Raw genomic sequence first — 17340 nt, 5'->3', positions numbered from 1 at the left:
CACAATGTCAGGTCTGGACAAGGACTATAAGTAATGAACTGATGAGATTGACCAGTCATGTGGTCAATTGCGCCGGAGTTGATGATTCATGGCGAAGTTTGAGCATTAAACGCAGCAGAAGTGTTTGGAGTGGAGAAAAATCCCGGAGTGCAGATCTGGTGCAGAAGTCGACTTGAGCAACTTATGGAGTTGAGCAATCTCATCTGTGGTGAAAGGGAATGCATCACGTTGAGCACCCATCATAGCGTACCAAGTGGTGTTGGGATCATTTCGAGAAGTGACCATGGTTGATTAAAATGAACAAACCAAAAAGGGACAGCAAGGACAAGAATACGCCAAGGTGAGTAGGAGAACCACAGGTGAAGGAAGCCAAGGAAGAGGACGCCGAAAAAATGGCTGTCAGAGGTTGCACGCGCCGGCACGTGACGGAGAGGGCAGCAGCTGGAGGCGGCGCGTGGGGCTCACGCGTGGCTCTATTGGGGATCGGATTTTAGAGTTACACCGATCGGAGGCTAGGCAAACTCCTTGGGTCGGAGGTGAGAATAGAAAACCACTCCAAAATAGTTTTCTAAGATTTGAACCTCAAGAGTACCAAACCCTAATTTTTTTTAAGGGCCGAGAAAAATGAAAAAAAAATTCCTAATTTTTTTTCTTCTAAATCTCTGATACCATGTAGAAAAATATACTCTTAATTGTTATTTTCATTTCTAAAGGAATAGCCTCTTTAAATAGGCTAAGTACAAAAGGTATATTCTAGGTATAAACTAATTTACATTAATTACACCTTTAGCTGTAAAACACTAACAACGAGCTGTAAAACACTAACTAATAATTCAGATTATTTCTACAAGGTCACCTATCCCCATTTATTATGGAAACGATCCCAAAATATCTACATGTAATAGATACATAAATTGCACTAGTGTGTAGTAGCAGCTTGCAGCCACATGATTCCTTTCTTTGACTCTCAAAAAATATTTATAGTCCCAACTCTTTTTGACCTATCCTCTCATAAGGCTGTGAGTTATAAAATCTCATCTTCAAGAAGAAGAGGACGACAATACACAGCAACAATTATAAATAAATAAAGAAAAAATCATAACCACTATTTGATGAAGAATACACTTAACATGCAACATGCTGTCAAAAAAAAAAATAGTCCTTCAGTTAAACTAAATTACCATTGTCAAATGCTCTACATATCATTATTATAAAAAAAAAAAAGAGCTTAAGAGTGATTCCTGTAGGTTAAGAATATCAAACCTCACTGCCGAAGGACCATGGCTCGTGATCATTGGTGCCCATTTCAGAGTGCCCACGGCAAAAAGGGAACATAGCACCTATGCCCATCCACCTTGCAAAAAGCCTAGGAGTTGCATTTCCAGCAAAGCCACCGATATCTGGCCCAGATAGGGGCTGACCACTGAGTCCCTAAAATAATCAAAGACACAAATAAACCAGAGTCGATGCAGTAAATGGGAGAGTTTACTGCATGTTGTTACGATGATATCCAGTCAACTTTATGCTGAACTCTTTAGTTGCTGATAATATGTGATCATATATAATATTTAGAGATTATGTTACTAAAACGTCACAATCAGATAGATATAAACAATGTCAAGACTAGAAATTTAAATGTTATGATTGGTAACTTTAGCTTAGTTGAAAGTTGATTCTATAATTTTTTTATTATTATTATTATTTTGTAAGAGAGACAGTACTATTCAACTACAAAAAATTATAGTATCATTATTCCTATCGTCCACAAGTTTCCAAATCTTGAAACCCACAACAGTAACCAAAGTTACTTATCCCTCCCACACCTAAATGAATTTGAAGTACTCTTCATCTTTCTCTGAGTCAACTTGAATGAAGATGTGAAATAACATCCAACTGAAATTTGAAAAAAAAAATGTACCTTATGGAAAATATTAGAAAATATAATTGATAATATCTAAATGCAAGTTCGTAACTATATTCAAAATAATTCCACATGAATGTGGGCTATAACCACTTGGGTAGAACTCACTCCCAACAATGAGAGGAGGGTGGCCAAGTAATTATAAACCACCAACCAATTACATACTTAGTTGATGTGGAATCCTAATGATACACCTTTTAGAGACAATGTCTATGGCAGCCACTCTACGGTGGACCATTTTGGGCTTCTCCACAGATTACCTCTTCCACAATGTTAGTGAAAGGAATAAGGGCTCTCTGGTGAGGTTTACTTATTCTAGGATTGTAAAAATAATTTGAATTATTACTTAGTTTTTTTACAGCTAAGGTGTAATTAATGTAAATTAGTTTATACCTAGAATATTCCTTTGTACTCAGCCTATTTAAAGGCTATTCCTTTAGAAGTAAAAATAACAATCAAGTGTATATTTTTCCACATGGTATCAAAGCTTTAAGAGCTTAAAAATTGAGAATTTTTTTCCAAAATTAGGCTTATTTTTTCTGCCCTTTTTTCAAAAATTAGGGTTTGGTACTCGAGGTTCAACCTTGAAAAGCTATTTTAAAGTTGTTTTCTTTTCTCACCTCCACCACAGAGAGATTGCTCAGCCTCTGATCAACAAAACCCCGACGTCCACCTTCCAGATCACCGGCGGATACTGTTCACAGTATTTTTTTTTTACCTTTCCTCTGATTTTCCTTTCTGACCATTGAAAATCGACCATGGTCACTTCTCCAACTGATCTCAACACCACTTGCGATAATTCCACCATCACTGAAATCTCAAAAACGCTCTCTAAGGTTGTTACCTATCACTTTGAACAGCCTAATCTTCACCACTCCGCTGCTAAAAAAAATTTTAAAGGGCGCGCTATGACTGATACGGATCTCGTCTCCCATGAGTCTGAACCAGTGACAAATCCCAATGTAAGTGATTCTTTGAGTCCAATTTCATTTGGTTCTAATCCTAGTTTGAGTGTGATAGAATCAAACCTGCCCGTTGCAAAAAGGGAGTGAGAAATTGTACTTTACATCCTATATCTACATATGTGTGCTACAGCAGACTCACACCAAAATTCAGAGCCTTTGCTGCCAAAATTGAGGAGACAATTATTCCAAAGAATATTGATGAAGCCTTGTCCATTCCTGAGTGGAAGAAAGCGGTTGAAGAAGAAATAGGGGCGTTGGAAAAAAATGGTACCAGAAAAATAGTTGCTGAGCCAAAAGACAAACATGTTGTAGGATGCAAGTGGGTATTCACAGTGAAATACAAAGCTGATGGTACTATAGAAAGATACAAGGCAAGACTGGTTGCAAAGGGGTTCACTCAAACTTATGGGGTGGTTGCAAAGGGGTTCACTCAAACTTATGGGGTGGACTACACAGAGACATTTGCACCAGTGGCAAAACTAAACACAGTAAGAATTCTCCTATCAATAGCTGCTAATCTTGATTGGCCATTGCAGTAACTTGATATTAAGAACGCCTTTCTAAACGAAAATTTAGATGAAGAGGTCTATATGAAGATTCCTCCTGGTCTCGAAGGAAAATATGGAAAAGAAACAGCATGTCACTTGAAGAAATCTCTCTATGGCTTGAAACAATCACCACGAGCATGGTTTGAGAGGTTCAATCAAGTGATCAAGAAGCATGGGTACAAACAAGGTCAGTCGGATCATACTCTATTCTTCAAACACTCACAAAATGGTAAGATTGTAATTCTTATTATCTATGTTGATGATATGATTCTAACTGGAAATGACCTTAATGGAATGGAGGAGCTTAAAAGACTACTAGCCCAAGAATTTGAGGTAAAAGATCTTGGTTAGATGAGATACTTTCTGGGTATGGAGTTTGCAAGAACCAAGCAGGGGATTTCAGTCTCTCAACGTAAGTAAGTTATTGATCTACTCAAAGAAACTGGTCCGCTTGGATGTAAACCAACAACAACCCCAGTGGAACCCAAAGGGAAGTACAAGAAGAAAGAAAAGGAGAAACATGTAGACAAAGGGATGTATCAACGACTAGTGGGAAAATTGATCTATTTATCTCACACCAGACCTGACATTGCCTTTGCAGTTAGCTTGGTCAGTCAGTATATGCACAACCCTTTTGAAGAACACTTTGAGGCAATTTACAGGATATTACGGTATCTAAAGAAGACACCTGGAAAAGGTCTGTTCAGAAAAAATAAAAAAAGAGGCATAGAAGCTTTCACTGATGCAGACTGGGCAGGTTCAATTGAGGGCAGAAGATGAACATCTGGATATTGTACTAAGGTATGGGGAAACCTTGTTACTTGGAGAAGCAAGAAACAACCTTTTGTCGCAAGAAGCAGTGCTGAAGATGAGCTTAGAGCTCTTGCTCAAGGAGTATGTGAATTGATCTGGATCAAACGGGTTCTTGAAGAACTACAACTTCAAAGAGAGAATCCTTTGAGACTATATAGTGACAATAAATCAGTTATTAATATTGCACACAATCCAGTTCATCATGATAGAACCAAACATGTGGAGGTGGACCGTCATTTCATAAAAGAAAAAATTGAAGAAAAAGAACTGTCGTTTATGTGCCAAACAAACAACAAGCTGTTGATTTGCTAACAAAAAGATTATCAAAAGAAAGCTTTGATGAGCAAGTGTGCAAGCTGGGCATGTGGGACTTGTATGCACCAAATTATTTCTACACCCTCCCTCAAGCTGGTGCCCACAAGTCCCACAAGCCCAGCTTGCACACTTGCTCATCAAAGCTTTCTTTTGATAATCCTTTTGTTAGCAAATCAGCAGCTTGTTGTTTGCTTGACACATAAACGACAAAGTTCTTTTTCTTCAATTTTTTCTTTTATGAAATGACGGTCCACCTCCACATGTTTGGTTCTAGTGGAGTTTTCAATTGCAAGACTGCATTTCAATCTGTCCTTGGTATCTTGGAACAAAGTTTGTAAATCACGTAGTCACGGGGGCTTGGGTATTGGAAATTTAGCGCTGCGGAACAAGGCTTTTCTTTTCAAGTGGTTGTGGCGGTTTCCTATGGAGAGTACTTCTTTGTCGCATAGGGTGGTCAGAAGCAGATATGGGAGTGATGGGGGCCATTGGGACACTAATGTTGGAGGAAGATTTTCGACTCGTGGCCCTTGGAAAGACATCTCGTCTTTGTATGAGGAGTATAGAAGCTTGGTTTATTTTACAGTAGGAAGGGGAGATAGAATTCGTTTTTGGGAGGATGTTTGGATTGGTGATTCATCTTTCAAACTGAAATAACCAGATTTGTTCAGGGTATCGGAGGCCAAGAATTATTTAATTAAGGACGTGTTAGTGGGGGAGGAGATCAACAGTTCGGAAGGCCGTTGCTTGGACTTTAGATTCGGAAGGAATCTTTTTGATTGGGAGATTCCAAGTTTGGTTGAGTTGTTTAATTTGGTTAAGTTTGTAGATTTACCCCAGATTTTGGAGGATAAGAGGATTTGGATTCCAGATACTAGTGGAGTTTTCAATTGCAAGACTGCATTTCAATCTTTGTCCTGTGCTAATTTAGGTCCAGAGTTACCTTGGGCTAAGAGGTTATGGAAGAGTGTGGTCCCTTACAAAGTGAAAGTGTTTGGCTGGCTGTTATTTTCGAATAAATTAAGTGTCTTCGACATTTTGCAGAAAAGAAGACCTTTTCAATATTTGTCACCAAGTTGGTGTGTTTGCTGTAAAAACAATAGTGAATCAATTACCCATCTTTTCCTTGAATGCTCTTTCTCCACGGCTTTGTGGAGTAAAGTGTTAAAAGAGTTTGGGGTATCTTGGTGTATGCCTTCTTTGTGTTCGCAACTGTTCTTGTGTCAACTAGAGGGAGAGAAAAGAATGGCTCGTCTTTGGCAAAGTACAATCATGGCAACTTTTTGGGTTATTTGGCTAGAAAGAAATAGCAAGATCTTTGATGAGTCCTCTTATTCTGTTGATTCTCTTTGGGATAAAATTAGATTCTGGGTGGCTACCTGGGTTTATAGGTCGAAAGGATTTGAGGATGTATTCTTTTTGGATCTTTGTAGGGAATGGATGTATTTGTGGTCTTAATCTTTTTGTTCTGGTTCTTTTTCTAGGGCCTTGTTTTTGTCTTATTTTTGTTTCCATGGTATTCCTCTGCCAAAAGTGAGGGTTATAATTGATTTTGAGAGGAGGTCTTTCTGACCTTTGACTCATCTTTTCAGAAAAAAAAACTGTTTCTGCTAATTGTGGTGTCCAGATACAAATCAAGTTCCTGCCACAAATCTTGTAATTCTGAAAAATATTGGGTAACAGTTTGATTACCTTGCTTGATCTCTTTGAGCTTGGTGCGGATTTCAAAAATCTGAGAAGCGTTACCAGATTAGTTAAAGGTGGTGCAGGGAGATCACCAGTGATATACTCAAGTTTCCCACTGCCACAAATGACAAGTTTGACTGATTGGGTGCAGATAATTTTTTCCATCAAGTTTTGTAATATGAAGAGAGCTGTTGTCATGACTATAAAGAGAGCCCACAGACCCAATGGAGTGAGTTTGGGCCATATAAGTGGTGTCTGAATTGGGACCATAGCTGGTAGGCCCACTGGTCTGAGAAGACACGTCTTCACTGGTTGACATCAAAGGAAAAAAAAAGTGTAACTAGAAAAAAATTAGCGACTAAAAAAAAAGTGGGGTTGGACAAAAAATAATATTGTGACTGGGAGACCAGGTCGTAGGAGGTATGGCAGGAACGTGGAATCAGAGAGGGACATCCTGAGAGAAGAACACTGCCTGGAACTCCGGGAATAGGGAGATGCCATCTGAGAGTTGAGAACCAAGAGATACCACTTGAAACTTTGAAACTTAGCCGTTGCCGGAGAGTTGAGAACCAAGAGATGCCGCCTGAAACCTGAAACTTAGCCGCTGCCTGAGAGTTGAGAAGAGCGCCTGAGAGCCACGAGGAAGATTGCCACCAGTAAATAAGAAAGAAATAAGCTTGCTGGACTAAACAAAGACTACCAAAGATATTTGATTGAACCTTAAAGTGTTGATACCATGTACAAATTGAGAGGAAGAATTATACATATTTTTTCTGTATTTTATTTACAACCTAGAATTGGTATTATGTACGGTTTTACAGAAGAATTCCCTTTATGACGTAATAAAAAAATGATAAATAAAAATTTGTTGACAGCCAGGAAATAAAATCACAAAATTATGCAATATTAGCTGTAATTTTAGATGTGATAGCTGTAGTCTTTTATAGTATATAAATTTTTTTATTTATAGGATTTTTATTCTGACATTTATTGTGATTATTCTATACAATTCCTATGAAAGGGCATACCTAGTATTGATTGAATACATAAGAAAAACAGTTTCAAATCTTCTCATTTTATTCTTTATGGTATCAGAGCTAGGTTCGTTTCTCTCTCTCCTCAGAATTTATTTTTCCCAAGCTCCGATTGTCGGCTCTGGCTCCAGCAACATCTGTTCTCTTTCAGTTCACACAGACGCACACTCCAGAAGCCCACTTGCATCATTAGAAGTCGCACGGCCCTGTCCTCTCCGACAAGCCCTCCACAGTTGCCTCCTCCCAGTCCAACATGTTTGACAGCATCTTCACAAGCGACCTGGTACAGTCGCGCGCACTTCCTTTCCAAGTCGCACAAGCTCTCACGGCCTCCCTTCGTCTTCCTCGCAGCTTCCCGATGGATCTCAGCCACTCACGGCAGTATCACATCTCACCACTCTTCGATCTCACATCTCAGTCGCAGTCTCCCACTCAATCAGACCAGCCAACTTCACAGTCGATTTGGTCTTCTTTTTGTCCTTTGAGGCTGTCAACTAGTAAAGAGGTTTCTTCTCAAACCAGTGGGCCCACCCAGCCTCAAGTCCAAACTCAAGCCCAAAACCAATCTAATGGCTCCATGGGCTCTCTTTATAGCCCTAACACCAGTTCTCTTCATATATCACTGCCAATAACCTTGTAGGTAAAAGTTATTTACAATGTGTTTCGGGTTTCGGATCTCATACTATGTCTAGCTCTATTGCCCACTCTGATAATTTCTCCTCTGCTCTCAAACACCATGGATAATTGATTCTCGCGCCTCTAATCATATGACCAGTTTATATTCTTTGTTTGAATCCTATACTTCATGTTCTAATCCTCTAGTGTCAGAATAGCAGATGGCACTCTCTCCAATTGCAGGAATTGGTACCATTAAATTGTTGGCTGATTTAATCCTCAAATCGATCATTCATGTTCCCTCTTTAACATGCAATTTAATTTCTGTCAGTAAGCTGACTATTGACAATCGTTGCCTTGCTAAAAATTTTTCTAATTCTTGTCAAATTCAGGAACTATCTTTGGGAAGGAAGATTGGCAGTGCTAGGATTCAAGGTGGACTTTATTTCTTTGAAAACCGTCAACCAATAATACAGCAACCTTGTTCATCTAGTTTGGCTTCTAATTCCATCTCTACAATAAACTTTGTTTCTATTTCAAACTCCAGCAAAATTATGTTATGACATTATCGACTAGGTCACCAATTGGAGGACATGCCGAAGAAGCTAAAACATACCAACGCATAGCTTCTGAAATTTATTGGGCAGGAATGCAAAAAGAGGTCAAGAATTTATTAGAAAATGTGATACTTGTTAGCGGAACAAATATTAAGATCAAACCCCAGCAAGTCTCCTCCAACCCATTCTCATTCCAGCAGTAGTTTGGGAAGACATTTCAATGAATTTTATTGACAGGCTACCAAATCCAAAGATTGGGACAGCATTATGGTTGTTGTGGATCGACTCATCAAATATATCTATTGTAACGTTCCAAATTTGCTAATAAGACTTAGTACCTTGATTAGCGTGTCGGGAGGGCATTAATGGATTTATAAGTGAATTTAATTAAATGTGTAATTATGTGAAATATAAGAGTTGTATTATAATATAACTATTTATGCATGCTTATTTGTATTAAATGTGGTTGTGGATCGTTTTTGTGAAAAATAACATTTTCGTAATTTAACCCGTTAAGGATATAATTGTAAATATGTGTTATGTGATTGAGACCACATTATTTTGTGGATACATTTGCGATAACTGGCTTAAGTCGATCCTTTAGAGCAATTTGGCGGAAAAGTCGCAACAGAGATTTATACTCGGCTTGGGGTGAGCCAAGGGGTATTTTGGTAATTTTGCGTAGGTTTGGAATTAGTGGAGCATTATTGAAGGAAATATTCATATTTGGAGGGTTAGTAATTTAATTGGGAAACTAGAGGTGTAAATTGAGGTTTAGTGGGATTAGTAGCAAAATGACCAATTTGCCCTTGGGACTAAGCTTTGAGGTTTATTGGGGCAAGGGGTAAAATGGTCTTTTACCAGGAAAATAGATCAAAATGAATTAAGCTGAAGCATACCTCATACTCACGTTAGTTTGGTTCCTTCAATGAATGGTTTCCTTTCTTGAGGGGTTTTGAAGCCAAGGGGAATTTCAAGCTAAGGTTGGAGAATTTGAGGAAGCTTGGAGGAATTTAGTGGCAAGCAAGAAGATTAGAAATTGTTGGAGACTCCAAAATCAAGCTAGGATTTCGGAATTCAGAGGTAAATTCCTTTTTCCTTCTCTCGAGGGTTTAGGGCAATTTCGAATTTATTGTTGGTTTTGGGTGGTTTTGGATGCTAGATTTAGACTAGAAATCAGTTTAGAATAGTTCTAAGGCGTGGGAATTGTTGTTGGTGGATGGAATTTCTGTCGGATATTTGAATTTTTGGGACTTTAAGTTGAGTTGAGACTCAACTATGGCCAAGTGTAATTTCAATGAGTTTTGGAGCATTTCTGTGGAATTTTGTGGTTAGTTGTTGTTTGCCTATCTTGTATGATGTGTTTTGTGGCCATAGCTTGCTGGTTTTGGTCGAGTTTCAGGTTTGGTTAAGTAGGGGAATCGTGGTTTTTGGTTTTGGGGAAGAACATATTGGTTTCTGGGTAATTTTGGGTTTCTAGTGACCTAGTGCGACTGTGCTAGGGTCCCAGAACCTTGGGAATTTAGTTTTAATTTTGGGTACTGGAGTTAGTGGCGCAACTGCTCTGGGCTAGGGCACGACCGCGCTAGTACCCCAGAAAGCCCAAATTTTCTGTGGGTGCGACTACACCAGGTGCCCCGAAATGTGGTTTTGCTGATTTTTAGGATTTGGGCTCAGGGAGTTCGAGAATCCATTTGGTGGCCAACTTGGGGGCTCGGGGGACGTTTCTAATGTCCAGGCAACTAGGAATAGTAATCTTAAGAATAGGGTCTGGGGTGAGACTCGGGATTTGAAATTAATCCCTAATAAGAGTATGTTTTATGTTGTGACTAGATTACCGCCAAGCTCGGGATCAGGATCGTACTTGAGGCCGTATAGTCTATAGCACGAAACTCAAGGTAAGAAAACTGTACCCTTGTTGAAATTAGGGCTTGAGCCCCTCTGATTGAACTAGTTGTGACTCTGTCTTGAACTGTTTGTTTGAGTGTGAATAACTATAGCACCGATAACCTCTTTGAGTAGGAGAGTAACCAATGAAGACAATTTTTATGGCTCTAGGGTCAAGTTTGGTGCGATCCTTAAGATGTATATGGACAAAAGCGGTACACCCAAAGGTTTTGATAGGAAGAGTGTTTGAAGATAGATGAGGATAGGAATCCTGAAGAAGAGAATACGGTGTCTGAAAACCAATTGGACAGCTAGGGAGACGATTGATGAGATAGGCAGCGGTAAGAATAGCATCTCCCCAAAGGTACTTAGGAACGTGCATGGTAAAAAGTAGAGCTCGAGCAACTTCTAAGAGATAACGATTCTTACATTCAGCGATGCCACTATGTTGAGGGGTATCGACACATGAACTTTGATGAATAAGGTCTTTTCCGGATAGGTAGGGTCCAAAGATAGAATTGAAATATTATTTGTCATTATTCGTTCGTAATATACGAATAGATGTCTGAAATTGTGTTTGAATCATGTTATGGAAATTTTGAAAGCGGTTGAAACACATAAAATGTATCAGACTTGTGTTGAGTTGATACACCCCAAGTAAGACGTGTGTGATTATCAATAAATGTGATAAACTACCGATGACTATGGGAGGTAGTGACTTTTGAAGGTCCCCACAGATCACGGTAAATTAAAGAGAGGAAAAAACAGCATGTGTATGCTTAGCCAATTGACAAATATCACAATGCAAAGAACTATAATTATTATTGGAAAATAATGATGGAAAAAAATGTTTTAAATATGAAAAACTTGGATGACCAAGTCGGTAATGCCATAACATAATTTTGCTAGAGTTTGAAACAGAAACAGAGTTTATTGTAGAAATAGAGGTAGAAGCCAAACTAGATGAACTAGGTTGATGTATTATTGTTTGACGATTTTCAAAGAAATAAAGTCCACCATGAATCCTAGCATTGCCAATTGTTTTCCGCGATGATAGTTCCTGAATTTGACAAGAACTGGAAAGAATTTTAGCAAGTCAACGATTATCAGTAGTCAACTTACTGACAGAAATTAAAGAAGCTGTGTTTGGGCCGAGTGAGGCCCAATAGTTTGAGAGGATACATTTTCACTTGTGGACATTGCTGAGACAGAGACCCGTGCGACTAATACATCTGGGAGAGAAGACGTGCGTCTGGACTTGCACCTGGGAAGAAGTTGTGCGACTAGTGCACCAAGAGGACTTGTGCGACTGGACTAGGTTGGCTGAGAAAGAAGATGTCTGGGTCGCCTAACTGGTTCTTCCGAGAGAGCTATGCCTAACTGATTCTACCGAGAGAGCGATGCTTGACTGATAGGTGTCGCCTGGAGAGATGTGGGTCGCTTGAGAGAAGATGTTTGCTGGAAACAAAAAATGGTTGGACTAGACAGGGGTAAAGATGGAGTGCGATTGAAGATCAAAGATGGGCCCGTGGACAATTGAAGATGCAACGAAAGTCTAGACGTGTGATGGGCTCCTTCTTGATTGACTGTAAGGGTCAGAGGCCACCGGTGCCAGAGAAGACAACCGAAGTTTTCAGAAATTTTTTTTTCTTCGAGGAGAGAAAAAAGAGAGAAGAAAATACTTGAGATTGGTAGAAATTGATTGTATTATTCTGCTGAATATGATACAAGTATATAGGCTATACAAAATATTTTATCATAATTACAAAATCAGATATACTTCTAAATATGGAAACTAAATATTCAGACATAAAATACATATATGATTTCCTATCTGTCAATAGGTATCTAAGTGGTTATGAACCCTGCCATGGATGTTGGCTCTAAAGGAGGTGTATTGTTAGGATTCCACATTGACTAGGTATGAGATTTGTTGGTTTATAACCTATTGGGTACCCTCCTCTCATAGGCTAGTCTTTTGGGAGTGAGTTTTACCCAAGTGATTGTAACAAATGGTATCAAAGTCAGCATTCTCTCGTAGGACCCACATCGTTGAAGGGGAAACTTACAAAAGGGGCAACCTATAGTGAAGCCCAAAATGGGCAGCTACAAAATGGCCCACTGTAGAGTGAGTGTATTGTAAATTATGTGAGGACAACTAAATGCCAAAACAAAATTAGCTACATCTCTTCATTTAAGCTTGATACTACAAAAGAGAAAATAATAATTAAAAATTAACGTTTTGGAACCTTGTTAATTTTTTTTCATTATTATTATCATCATCATCATCATCATCATCATCATTATTATTATTATTATTTCATAACACTGTAGACTACTTAATGCGTACCAATTGAAGAACCATTGAAACACTCATATGGAGGTGCTCCCAATTTGACAGATTGTCTCCTGTCCATGTGGCAGCATATCTCTGACTACCAATAAACCCAGCTCTTGTGAGGACAAAAGGCCGCTTGTTTGGATTAGCCAACTTCATACCTTCATACGTTGACCTTGCCATAAGCATTCCATACACCTACATTTTTAGCATTATCCATGAATAAAATTCAGAGATAATGTATTTACTACAAAAGTAAATTATACAGCAATTAAACGAGAAACGGTCAAAAATAAGGTGCCAATCATGATTATGGACAAGATTTCAGTAGGACCAACCTACATAAATATACTATGAATAATTGAAAATATATAGAACCATGTATTGTCTAACCCACAGATAGATTTCAAATAAACATTACATTGTGATAATGAGAATGACTCTGACAACCTCCAAGTTCATCATCACCCTTATGAACATTGCTCTCAGGCATTGTTTTTGTAACAGCCTGAAGAAAAAAAAATGTATTAAGACCATGGAAGGAATTCAAAATTGCAATCTCTAAGAAATTTTTCTGCTACCTTAAAGACAGCAGGTTCATTCATATCATTCCATATACCATCAACACCCTTCGAAATGAAATCCTTAACTAAATTGGCCCACCAGATTCGCACTTTCGCCTGTGTATAGTCTGGGAAAACACAAGGTCCTGGCCAAACCTCCCCTGCAAACTCATCGACAGTATATATTTTTTGTTATGAAACAAATTATTTTATCAAAATGAAAATAAAAAAATATATAAAAAAAACACACATAAATGAAGAAAATTAAAACATTCCAACAAAATCTTTGAAAATAAAAAATAGAGGAAACCTTTTTACTGCTTGGAACATTAAAACAAAATAATATTCTTGATATGAAGAGAATATACCTATAAAAGGACTTCCATCTTGTTTCTTAATCCATACATCATCTTTAGAGCCACTATCATAGACAGAATAACCATCTTCCTGCTTGATCCCAGGGTCGAGCATCCAAATTGCTTTGAAACCATTGTCGCGAAGATCTTTTGCTAAAGAATTCGGTTCAGGAAAGTGCTCCTGAAAGTTTCACCATAACAAAATTCCTGGTTAAAATAGTATATCAAGTACACCATTGGATAACAGTTACAAATATTACTCATATCAGCATAAATACCACTTTTAGAGCTTAATCAGCAAATGATTTTTCATTCATAACTTTTAATAAGATCATATCTGAATATATAATTTATATTATGTATATTACTTAGAATAAAACTAGACTAACAAATTCTTTTAGCAAGGAAACCAATATGACAAGTGAGTTTACAGTAAAATGAAATACTATTAGTAAAAAGCATTTACCTTATCAAAAGTGAAACAACGAAAACCATCCATGTAATCTATATCCATCCAAATGACATCGCAAGGGATATCCTTCTCCCGAAATGTTCTCGTTATCTGCAAAACCAGGACAGTCAACAATAATCATGAAAATGAAAAAACAATAAAATTCAAAATTCGAACCTCCTATACACATATAGAAATCTCAATTGGGAATAACAAAAGTTTAGTATTCTGATTTGAGGTACAGGTACTATATTAGTTGACACTCATATATGTAAAGATCACTACAGGAAATAAGTAAATGTTTGTGAATTCCAAGCACAAGCTGCTGAGTCAGCAAGTAGGAGAAAAAAAGAGAAAAATTAGTTTTACTGTTAGAAAACATCAAAGCACATACCTCACGAACTCTACTTTCTGACTCATAGCTCCAGCGGCATTGATGGTAGCCTAATGCCCACTTAGGTGGCATATTCACGGTTCCTGGTCAGGACATCCTCAAATAGTGTAAAAATATAAACTTACACAAAAATATAAAACAAAATAAAAAACGATAATGCCAACATTATAGATGATGAGGATGAACCAATAACAGCATGTTTGACTAGAGCAGTAAAACAGAAAATTAAATGGATTTGTAAAAGATATTACATTATGAATATGTGTCCTAACTACAGTGTATGTATATAAATGTATAATATATCTAAATAATGTAAGAACATAAAATTAAATTAAATAATTACCAATTGCATGTGATAATGATATCAACACAGCAGTTGGTGAGGCAAATGGACCAAATGTAACAACTGGATATGGGGATGAAGCAATAAACTGTATTATAGATTCATTTCTCAAATCAATCTGCATTTGGCAAAAAATAAATAAATATCATGCTCACATGGTTTATTTAATAGTTAGCTACTTAAATTCCATATACAGTTTAACGTGAAATTCAGCACCTCACAGCGTCTTGTTGTGTCAGCAAGAATCCCTAGGGCCTCTCCTGTAGGAAGAACAGCCAGTACCCAAGGATGTGACTGATACAATGATGTTGTTCCAGACCCGTAACCCCAAGCATCTGTATTCCACGTAAATACCTAAACACAGAAAACTATTTACCAAATAGAAGCTAGGAAACATATTCTGCAAATGCATCATTCACATAACTACTTACCTTTTTTCCTGTACGCTCAAGTTGCCCACCAACCTCACCAGTCCCATAAAAGGAGGTACCAGCAGAAAGCTATATTCAGAGCAAAGTTCATTTATGAAACCGAGGCAAAGGAAATAAGTAAATGCTTGAACACATTGAGAAATATTTTGGTAAAAGCTACACAGAAAAAAACAAGAAAACAACAACTGACCTCTAACTTAACATGCTGTTGTCCAAGATGGCATTTAAATGTAGGGATATATGTAGGAACACCGACACTGTGATTCTTAATTGGTGTGTCTCTTGCCTTGCTATTTACAAATGAAAGACTTGGATAAGCTGCATCTTTATCACTTGCTGTACAATCAAATCGAAACACCCCATCCTCCAAAATTGGCTCATAAATCATATTTCCTGAGGCATCAGCAGTGACTGCTTTTGTTTCATCATCAGCCATTTTACATGTGAGTTTTCCAGTAAATAACTTCTTGTTGGGCCTTCAGATTAAAAAAAAAAAAACTTCTCGTTAGGTCTCTTCTTTCTGCACAACAAATATGCAACAGAAAATTACTAGAACAGTAAAACTCCCATCAAGTTCTCCATTTCTTTCGTTTTGAAATGGAACAATCAAACTATTGTACAATGATGTAAATACTCCACGAAAATACTATGAACACCGCAGAGATCAGAATTCTAACAAAAAAAAATCTGAGAAAAATGGTAAGAGAATAATAAAAAAAAAGATTGAATGGAAAGATACATAGACAAGTAATACTTCTTTAACTGAATTAGTAATAATTTCTTATTCTGTTTAAAACAACAAATACAGAATGCACCAAGGGCATGTTTTATAATCAGTATCCAAACGAATTGTAAAGGGTGAGGATTTTTGGAGATGTAAGGTACTCAAAAATTGGGCCTTTCCTTTTCAATTTAACTAAAATAATTATGTGAAGGAATTTCCAAATTTGTGTCTCAAATAGGTAAGTAAACATTTCCTAAATACTGTATATCCTCTGGAAAATCCTATATTAACTTCCAATAGCACTAATTCCAAATTTCCAATGTTTAACTTTATTTTATAAGAATATTTGAATACTTACTCATCAACTCTCAACACAACACAAATAATTAACCAAATTAAGTTAAAACTCAAACTACCGATCCTTTTACTTTCTATAAGTGAAAACGGTATCAACTCAAACTACTAACCTTTTGACATTTTACAGATGAAACCCAAATTACTCGACTTGCAATAACACTTCAATTTTTTTGCATTACAAAATCAAATGGAGAGACACAATTGTGATGAACTACACAAGTCAATTGAGAAGAGTAATTAAAGAAAAAAGCAGTAGAGTTCTACGTGGCTCTGTGCAATCAGGAAAACTTGAATGAGTCTCCTATTCATGCAATTATAGAAAAGCAATCAAAACCAAGTCCATTTTCCATCAACGTCTCACAAATCAGAAACCAAAATCAATGCCGACATAAACAAAAAAATCAAGAATTTGACGAACCCGTAAGGAGAAAGCGATATGGATGGAACAAAGAAGCCTTGAGGATTAGGACGAGGCTTCCTGGACCTCAAGGGCGTCTTCTTACGGACTGATATTGTAGACGGATAGCCTCTACGGTGCGAATATTTATAGTGTCTTAGTTCGAAACTCCACGATCGTCCGACTACTCCTGTAGTGGGTACTATTTCCTTTACCATCTCCATTTTTGTACGTTTGTAAATAGTTTTTGCTTTATTAATTATTTTGTTAATTTTTTGTTTTTTTTTGTTTTTATACATTTTAGACTCATGTGTTTCTTTATTATTGCTTGTACCATTTATGTTCATAAATTATTTTTTAGATTTTTTATTTTGTAAAATGATTTAAATAGATCCCTAAACTTGATTTTGATGAACAAAAATTTGAATATAACACAGTTCTTAGGTAGAATGAGTATATTTTTGTTATGAGTTGTTAGTTTGATGAATTATTTGTGATTTTAGTTCAAAAAACTTTGATTAAAATCGAGTTGAAGAGTCTATTTGAATTATTTTAGAAAACATAGGGTCTAAAACATAATTTGTCAAAACACATGATCCAAACAGATAATGAGACAAAATACATAATTTAAAAATGTATAAACTCTTT

General features: G+C 37.1%; 1 protein-coding gene across 4 annotated transcripts in view; it reads right to left on the bottom strand.

The window, feature by feature from the left end:
* The window catches only part of LOC133834844 (uncharacterized), a 62539-nt gene extending 45601 nt beyond the window's left edge, over positions 1–16938 (bottom strand). The window contains exons 1-12 of one of the 4 annotated variants that reach the window (XM_062264604.1): positions 16714–16938; positions 15405–15690; positions 15215–15283; positions 15000–15137; positions 14784–14901; positions 14441–14523; positions 14062–14157; positions 13608–13776; positions 13258–13400; positions 13098–13184; positions 12689–12874; positions 1264–1431 (exon numbers count right to left, since the gene is read on the bottom strand). In XM_062264604.1, coding sequence (XP_062120588.1) covers positions 1264–1431; positions 12689–12874; positions 13098–13184; positions 13258–13400; positions 13608–13776; positions 14062–14157; positions 14441–14523; positions 14784–14901; positions 15000–15137; positions 15215–15283; positions 15405–15690; positions 16714–16916 — 1746 coding nt within the window. In that variant the 5' untranslated portion in view covers positions 16917–16938. Of the gene's footprint in view, positions 1–1263; positions 1432–12688; positions 12875–13097; positions 13185–13257; positions 13401–13607; positions 13777–14061; positions 14158–14440; positions 14524–14783; positions 14902–14999; positions 15138–15214; positions 15284–15404; positions 15735–16713 lie in introns of all 4 variants that reach the window. The other 3 variants (XM_062264603.1, XM_062264606.1, XM_062264605.1) reach the window with 3 other exon arrangements.
* Between the last annotated feature and the right edge of the window lie 402 nt (positions 16939–17340).

The sequence above is a fragment of the Humulus lupulus genome, chromosome 5 (assembly GCF_963169125.1).
Source record: "Humulus lupulus chromosome 5, drHumLupu1.1, whole genome shotgun sequence".
In the NCBI taxonomy this organism is placed as follows: domain Eukaryota; kingdom Viridiplantae; phylum Streptophyta; class Magnoliopsida; order Rosales; family Cannabaceae; genus Humulus; species Humulus lupulus.
This window is presented reverse-complemented; position numbering and strand designations above follow the sequence as displayed.